The 8,300-nt window shown below is 39.8% G+C and overlaps 2 protein-coding genes across 2 annotated transcripts in view; one reads left to right on the top strand and one right to left on the bottom strand.

The window, feature by feature from the left end:
* Nucleotides 1-7,564, top strand: part of WNT16 (Wnt family member 16) — a 20,836-nt gene extending 13,272 nt beyond the window's left edge. The window contains exons 3-4 of the mRNA XM_018557739.1: nucleotides 1,739-2,019; nucleotides 7,031-7,564. Coding sequence (XP_018413241.1) covers nucleotides 1,739-2,019; nucleotides 7,031-7,495 — 746 coding nt within the window. The 3' untranslated portion in view covers nucleotides 7,496-7,564. The remainder of the gene's footprint in view (nucleotides 1-1,738; nucleotides 2,020-7,030) is intronic.
* Nucleotides 7,565-7,689: 125 nt separating this feature from the next.
* Nucleotides 7,690-8,300, bottom strand: part of FAM3C (family with sequence similarity 3 member C) — a 52,201-nt gene continuing 51,590 nt past the window's right edge. Inside the window, exon 13 of the transcript XR_001941303.1 lies at nucleotides 7,690-7,701. The gene's annotated coding sequence lies outside the window, so the exon portion shown is untranslated. The remainder of the gene's footprint in view (nucleotides 7,702-8,300) is intronic.

Below are 8,300 nucleotides of genomic sequence, written 5' to 3'. Positions count from 1 at the left end.
TCACCGCTCCGCCATCCTGACAGCAGGCAGCGCTCCCTCCTGCGCCCCCCTGCTTAGACGGACGGACGAGGGAGCACTGTCATCAGGTCGGTGAACAGGAGAGAAGCCGCCCCAAGGAGGCTTCATTTCCACTCGCCCCCACGCAATTTTCACTCGCAAATTGCGAGGGGGCGAGTGGAAATTTTGAGCCCGACTTACCTAACCAATTGCTAGATATAAGCAAAGCGAGAGTGTATGTGGAAAAAGTATTCCTTTATGGGCATAGTGACACTGCATGAGAAATCCCATCCCCGGATGGGGACGGCAGGGTTAGCTTTTACTTTTCTCTTCATTTTTTTAACTTTTTAAATTTTTATTTATTATTTTTACCTATTTACATTTTTATTTATCTTATCATCTGTTACTTTTTTTTATATAACTTTTATCATCTTTATCTTATTATTTTTTACTTATTTTTTAAAACTTTTTAATCATCTTTTTATTTTAATTATTATTCCATATTATTTTTTACTTGTTTTTTTAATTTTTATTTATTTAATTATTTTTTAAATGTTTATTTAATTTTTTTCTGCTTAAGTTTATTGCTATTACACAGGAGCCAGAACTGCATGTCCCGAGCATTGGGAGATTCCACACCCCTGCTGCCCCTCTACTCCCTGCCGCCCCGAGGCCGGGCCTCGATGGCCCTTGTGGGAAATCCGGCCTGACACCAACTCTATATGCTGAGGGTTTACTGATCATGTAACCTCTGATCGTTAGCTCTTGGTCTCTTCTCCATGTGGAGAGCAAAGGCTGTTAGTCAGTGCTTCCTGCAGGGATTTCCTCCTCCCCTCAATGTATCTTCAGTGCTCACTGAAGCAGAGCGAGCTGTCAATCAGGCAGCCATGTGTATTTCTACCATATTGTCAGGATCCTTCCCCGCTACAACCTGACTCTGCACTCTCGGTATATAACATATGCATTGGTAAATGTACTCTTGTGACCCAAAAGAGAAGTAAAGGCAAAAATAGGTTTGGCTTTACTTTTCTTTTAATTAATTATAGGAGTTTGATTATGATTTAACTCTGGTGGAACTTTGTTGACTGCTTCTGACCGACTGAACAAATTTGCAGGTGTGTCCAAAAAGGGATTCAGATTAATAAAGGATCATTTTTAATAGATTGTTTACATTTATAACTGATAGTTCATATTTTCAATCATTTCAGCTGATCACAAAGTGCAAAACAATACCGTGTGTGTTGTATCATTCATGTTTTAATTATATATTAGCTTCCATACTGACCTCGCCAGAATCAATTATAGCATATTCTTTTGCTCATGTTTTAATCAATGATGACTTGTTTGTGATCGCTTGTTCCAAAATCGATAACAAAGCGCCATGTGTATAACCATCTTTAGTCAGAGTGGCCTTCAGAAAATCAGTGTTAGCTTGTAGATGCTTTGCAGATGCTTGCTTTATGCATTGCTGGCCATACTAGTCTTCATAATCTAAAGCCCATAGGAACAAGAGCTTATCATGAGCTTATCATGAGCTCATCAATCATGGGATGAAAACAGCAGACAGTGGGATCCATGCAAAGATGGAAATAAATAAGGGAGCAGGTTGAAGATGCTCTATGGTACACTTATTTGGCTATATATCTCCAAAGAGTGTGTTTTTACAAAAAATTTTTACGTGCGACTGAACTTTACTATTTACAAACAAATGTAACTAGAGCTAACCTTAACCTTCTTTCAGGTACCAAGGAAACAGCATTCATCTCAGCAGTGACAGCAGCAGGTCTGGTGCATTCTGTGACAAGATCATGCAGTGCTGGCAATATGACGGAATGTTCGTGTGACACAAGTCTTCAGAACGGTGGCTCAGCCAGTGAAGGCTGGCACTGGGGAGGATGTTCAGATGACCTTCAATATGGAATGTGGTTCAGCAGGAAGTTCCTGGACGCCCCTTATAAAAACTCATCTGAGTCCGATATTCTTAGTGCAATGCACCTACATAATAATGAAGTTGGAAGACTGGTATGTATTACTATCTATCTAATTACATTGCAGGATAGGACAAGTACATAATGATGTGTTAAAAATGCTTGTATATCAAGGAAATGCAGATTTGTCCTTCTTTCTGTCCGGCTTGAAAATTAATTATTCATTATTCCTGAGGACAAATAAAATGGTGTCAAGTCAGGCTTGAAAATTCAACCCTCTCTATTCCTGAGGACAAATACAATGATGTCAAGATGAAATTACAGCATTGAATATGAGTAAAATGCTTTTGTATGTGAGAACCATAAAGCTTGACTGACTAATCTGCCCCCACCCCACTTTGCCCATTTACACAGTTTTTATGAGACTCTATATATTTATATATACACTATATTACCAAAAGTATTGGAACGCCTGCCTTTACACGCACATGAACTTTAATGGCATCCCAGTCTTAGTTCGTAGGGTTCAATATTGAGTTGGCCCACCCTTTGCAGCTATAAGAGCTTCATCTCTTCTGGGAAGGCTGTCCACAAGGTTTAGGAGTGTGTCTATTGGAATGTTTGACCATTCTTCTAGAAGCCCACTTGTGAAGTCAGGTACTGATTTTGGAAGAGAAGGCCTGGCTCGCAGTCTCCGCTCTAATTCATCCCAAAGGTGTTCTATAGGGTTCAGGTGCAGGCCAGTCAAGTTCCTCCACACCAAACTCGCTCATCCATGTCTTTATGGACCTTGCTTTGTGGGCTGGTGTGCAGTCATGTTGGAACAGGAAGGGGCCGTTCCCAAACTGTTCCCATAAAGTTGGGAGCATGAAATTGTCCAAAATGTCTTGGTATGCTGATGCCTTAAGAGTTCCCTTCACTGGAACTAAGGGGCCAAGCTCAACCCCTGAAAAACAACCCACCATAATCCCCCCTCCACCGAACTTTACACTTGGCACAATGCAGTCAATGAAGTGCCGTTCTCCTGGCAACCGCCAAACCCAGACACGTCCATCGGATTGCCAGACGAGAAGCGTGATTCGTCACTCCAGAGAACATGACTCCACTTCTCTAGAGTCCAGTGGCGGCATGCTTTACACCACTGGGGGATTCTCATTTTCTTCCTGTCCTGGAGATGTAACAGGAAGTAAAAATAAATCTCTATAAAGAGAAGGGAATTTCTCTCAAGGACAGTCATCTGAACAGGTGTCCCCATTGGAAGATTTATGTTCAGCATCTCCTCTGGTGGCAGCTGTAAAATTATGGGTTTTCCATCACTTTTTGTTTCGGTGACAATTGTCAACAGGACAAATAAAAAGATTAAATGACCTAGCGCAGAGTTAGCAGCCTCAGTTTTCCAGCTGTGGTGAAGCTACAAATCCCATTAGGCATTGCAAGACTCTGACAACCACAGCCATGACTCTGAGAGGCAGACGTTTGGTGGGATTTGTAGTTTTTTTTTCAGCTGCAGTTGCAATGTTTGCTTCCCCTGTCCTAGCAGGCCCACAGACAGCAATAAAGACATTAAAGGGACTCTATTTCTACCCAAAACTAAAAACTATACTTACACTCAAGGAAGGTTTCAGTTATGCAGGTCTAGGTATACTTAGCAGCAGTAGTTAATACCAATTAGCTAGACTTGTACTGTAATGGTAAAGACCTTATCTAAGCAGCTTGTTTAGCTCTAATGAGCATCAGGAACATAATTCAATCACTATGGAGCTAAAGAAGCTGCTTGGATGAGGAGTGAACATTGTCAATATTACAGAACAAGGCCAGTTGAATGTGACTAACTACTAAGTTTAAAAAATAATTTCCTTTAGAGAAACGTGGAGGATGACTTCTCATTCTATAAATTACAGTTGCCTGGCTGTCATGTTGGTCCTCTGGCTTCCAAAATGTTTAGTCATTGAACTAGAACAAGTATGTAGGCACTTTTGACTTTCCTCATATGCATACTTTTTTTAGATCGTTGAGTTATAGTGCCAGAGGATGTCTATAACAGGCATCCACGTAGCATTTCAGAAGAAGGTCCACAATGAGAGCCCACCCATTTCTCTTAGGAAAGGATTACTTTAAGGAAGGGATCTGTCACAAAGCCAATATTTTTAAAGTGTATGTATAACCACAACTATTTTTTTTTGTTTTTGGATAGAGTAGGGAGGGGATAAAACCCCTGCCAAGTCCTTTTTTACTTTCTGTGTATCATTGTGTGTATCAAGTGGGGGTAATTCTCCTCTTAGACAGTCATCCCTAGAAACAAGTGTCCTCATTGGCAGATTTCCCAGGGCACAACTGTAAAATGTTACATTTCCCCTCACCTTCTTTCTCAGTGGCATTGGTCACTAGTACAAATAGGTCCAACCCTTCCAAAGCTAAAGAAAATACACTGCAACAGCGACTAGCTAATATAGCAAGGTATCAAACCTATGAAGGGAAACTATACATGCATATATTTCTGTTGTTTTATAACCACGATTAGTAAAGTTGAGTTGGCACTGGTGGAATAGTGAAGGCTGCAGTGGCTCAAGAGCTGACGTTTAATTATACATATGACTGTATTGTGTCACATGTCAGTTCGTGCATGCAATGAACAGCTTCAAGGTTATATCATGCCAGCTACAATTACAAAGTTTTATACAAAGTCTGTGAAAAATGTTTTATATCATGAAAAAGAAATGATTGCATTTATTGTGTTGTGATGTGTGTGTATGTTACACTGTGTGTGTTCTCCAGGTGCACACCATCGGCTGAGCCTGTGTTATATAAACTGAAGCCAGAACATTTGAAGAAAGCGTTTACACTACACTAGAAATCAACAGATGTGCCTATCTTAGAGACCTGCTAACTTTGATACATTGATTATTATATGTCTTGCTAAAAATGATGAGAATGTTTGGAAGGACATGCATGACACAGAGTGATAAGCACTTATACACTCAGAAATTAAATATCGCTGATTCCTAGTATACATACAGCTTAATTAAAACTTCAGGTTAAATCAGCTAAATACATTCCCAGTGCATCTAAACAAAAGGTGTTTATTGTCTTAGGGCTAGTTGACACCAGCCACAGTACCTTCCGGCCCGATTTTGACAAAGACTATAGACAGGAGACTTATATTTACAGATACAGACTATGATGGGTAAATACAGGCTAGCATTGATGGGCATAGGCTGACAAACAAATGAAGACTATGCCACAAGGACAGAGACTGATGAACATTGACATTAAAAGGTTAATTCTGAAGTAAACTTAGACTTGATGGCGCAAAAACCATCAGATACAGATATATTTTATAAATAGCCAACAATAGCTGGTTGACCCTATAACGTCACCCGCTCTAGCTTTATAGTGCTTGGATGTTGCTAGGACATTACTAATGCTAAGCACTTGTTGTGCCCATACAAGCTAATGAGTTACGCCTTAGCAACTCAAGCTACAATGTGTTCTGGGATATATGGCCCATGAGCAGGTTCATGCCTCGATGATGAAAGACAGTTGAGCACAGATGACCCCCACCCATCCATGAAGAACAGCAACCAGGTGAAGATGATTGGAGCAGTTACATGGCTTCAACTTTTAAGCCAAAAGTATTATTTTAGCTATTTCAAAAATAAGAATTGTTGAACAGTAGCCTTTGAAAGGAGGTGGTTCTGGGCGTATCAGTGTGTTGCTCTCTGGAGTTCTGCTTTAGGGCCTGTTCACACGACGCCCGTTTTGTGTGCTGACCGGATTCCGTAGGCTGCTGCACTCAAAATGCATCCCAATGTATCCCTATATGTTTTATGGGCTACAGTTCTCACGTGCGCAGTCCGTTCAGCTTACGACAGAAAAAATACTGCATGTCACATTTTGTCCGGTCCGGAAACGGTCCGGAAGCGCACGAACACGCACGAAACGCAACGAAAACGGAACGGAAACGCAACGCAATGCAGCTAAGGGGGAAAAAAAAGAAAAAATTGTATTCTTGCTCCACTTATTATGATGTCATCAACGTTGACAAAAAATTAACTGTCAGCATCCTGACCGAAAACGCATCAAAAACGCATCGCATCAGCAGCTCCACGTCTGCTGATCAGGACCTGATCTCATGTGAACAGGCCCTTAGTGAAATTGGCCTGATTTTCCTCAGTAATAGCTGTGAGCAGCAGAGGGAATCACACTATTTAAAGTATCTTTATACAAATTAATCAGTATTCCCTTCTATTTTCTGCGGTGACACCTTGATGGAAGGACCTCCAGTAAATCTGTCAATACAATGCTTTTGAACAGCAAAATCAACTTGACGGATTAACCTCTCGAACTTGACGACATTGCAGGTCTTTTTAATGAGCTAAATCAATGGGTACGGAGTCCTTTGCACAGAGATACTTTAGCTACTGCTAGTTTATTCAGAGAATTCCCTCTGCTATTTGTAATTATTAATGAGGATGTTCTGCCCACCTTCAACCTGCCCCAAACCCATTCTTCCATTTAATACAAGTTATAAAAGTTGTAACACCAAGCTTACAACATTGTCCTGTAAAGTATGTTTCCTTGTCATTAACCTTGTCCCTTGTATTGTAATTCTGTTATGAATAACTGTAATATTGTTATCATTAGAATTAAGCCCACGGCTGACATGGTATACAAAGTGAATCTTAAATTTTGTCTTAAAGGGGATGAATTATTCCATAAAATACATTAAAAATGACTGACAAACACTAACTGGCAGACATTTGCACAATAGAACTGAAGGACATACATAGTTAGTGTTGACACACAAGATGACACATAAGGTCCTAATGTAATCCACGGTAAAGTTAAGCTCTACCTGATACACATCATATATGCATCAGCCATCAATCTATAGAGGACAAATGGCCCACTTTCAGTGGGAAGGGTCTATATTTCAGATTGGTACATAACCTATGAAAACTATTGACAAACAGCATAGTGTGATCTAAGAATGTGCTGTTATATATATATATAAATATAATATATATATATATGAAATCTTGTAAAATGTGCATAATGTTCACTTTCTGTACTCTGCTCATTGTAGACATATATCTCTTTCTTAGGCAGTAGCCAAGCTTATGACAGTGGATTGCCGCTGTCATGGAGTCTCTGGGTCCTGTGCTGTAAAAACATGTTGGAAATCCATGTCTTCATTTGAAAAAATTGGTAGTTACTTGAAGGATAAATATGAAAACAGCATCCAGATATCAGACAGGCTGAAACGAAAGGTCCGAAGGAAAGAGAAGAACCATCGAAAGATTCCCATCAAAAAAGAGGATCTTGTTTACACCAACCGTTCCCCAAACTACTGCGTGGAAGACCAGAAACTGGGCATTTCAGGGACTCATGGGAGGGAATGTAACCGTACTTCCGAAGGACCAGATGGTTGTAATTTACTTTGCTGTGGGAGGGGATATAACACACACGTTGTTAGACATGTGGAAAGATGTGAATGTAAATTTGTGTGGTGCTGCTATGTGCGTTGTAGACGATGTGAGAGTATGACAGATGTCCACACCTGCAAATAAGTATTATGAGATAAACACTAGCTCAGAGACAGATGAACGCCTTGAAGACAGTGACAAAACGCATGTGCTATAATGATTGATATTTCAGCCGTTTTTAACTCTTATTGGTCACTGCTTAAAATAACAATCATTATAGCATATAAATAGGTCTGTAGGTTGAGCACTTTTCTATCAGTGGAAAATAGTCTAATTTCATAGACAAAAAGCTATAGCAATAGATACCTGAAGTTATTCTCTTTGTTTTTAGTGCAGGTATAGGTCACTGCACTGCATAGGGGATGCTTTTAAATATGCCTGGAATTGGATATTTTAGGAGAAAAGATTCCTTCAGCTTTCTTATATTTAGCTTGCAGATGGGTAACATTAAGACATTTATAATTTGATATGTAGAAGATAACTACTGGTTTCCTATATGGTTGTAACAATTCCGGATTTCCTTGTATAGCGCCAGATTTTGCAGATTTGTTTCTGAAAGGTGTTCTAACTCAGAACGGCTCTTTATGAGGCCAAGGGTGCCCATACATAAGAATCTGTCAAATCTGGCCAATCAAGGCATTTTAAACCATAGTTAAACTTCCTGTTTAGGGGGGCTCAACAGAACATATTAAAAAACTAAGCATGTACATAAGCAGAGGTTTCATCCTACAACTTCTTAAAGAACATTCAGCTGTCATAAGGTCATATACGTGTACATTAAGAACACAGCAGAACAGCTAATGAAGATTCAATTCATGGTGCCCTCATTAAGATATATTAAAATCAGCCACACAAGTACAGTTTTGCCACCACTAAAGATAGCATTACC

The sequence above is a fragment of the Nanorana parkeri genome, unplaced genomic scaffold, assembly GCF_000935625.1.
Source record: "Nanorana parkeri isolate BGI_ZX_2015 unplaced genomic scaffold, ASM93562v1 scaffold301, whole genome shotgun sequence".
NCBI lineage: Eukaryota > Metazoa > Chordata > Amphibia > Anura > Dicroglossidae > Nanorana > Nanorana parkeri.
Note: the sequence above shows the minus strand (reverse complement) of the source record. Positions and strands in the feature narration are given on the sequence as shown.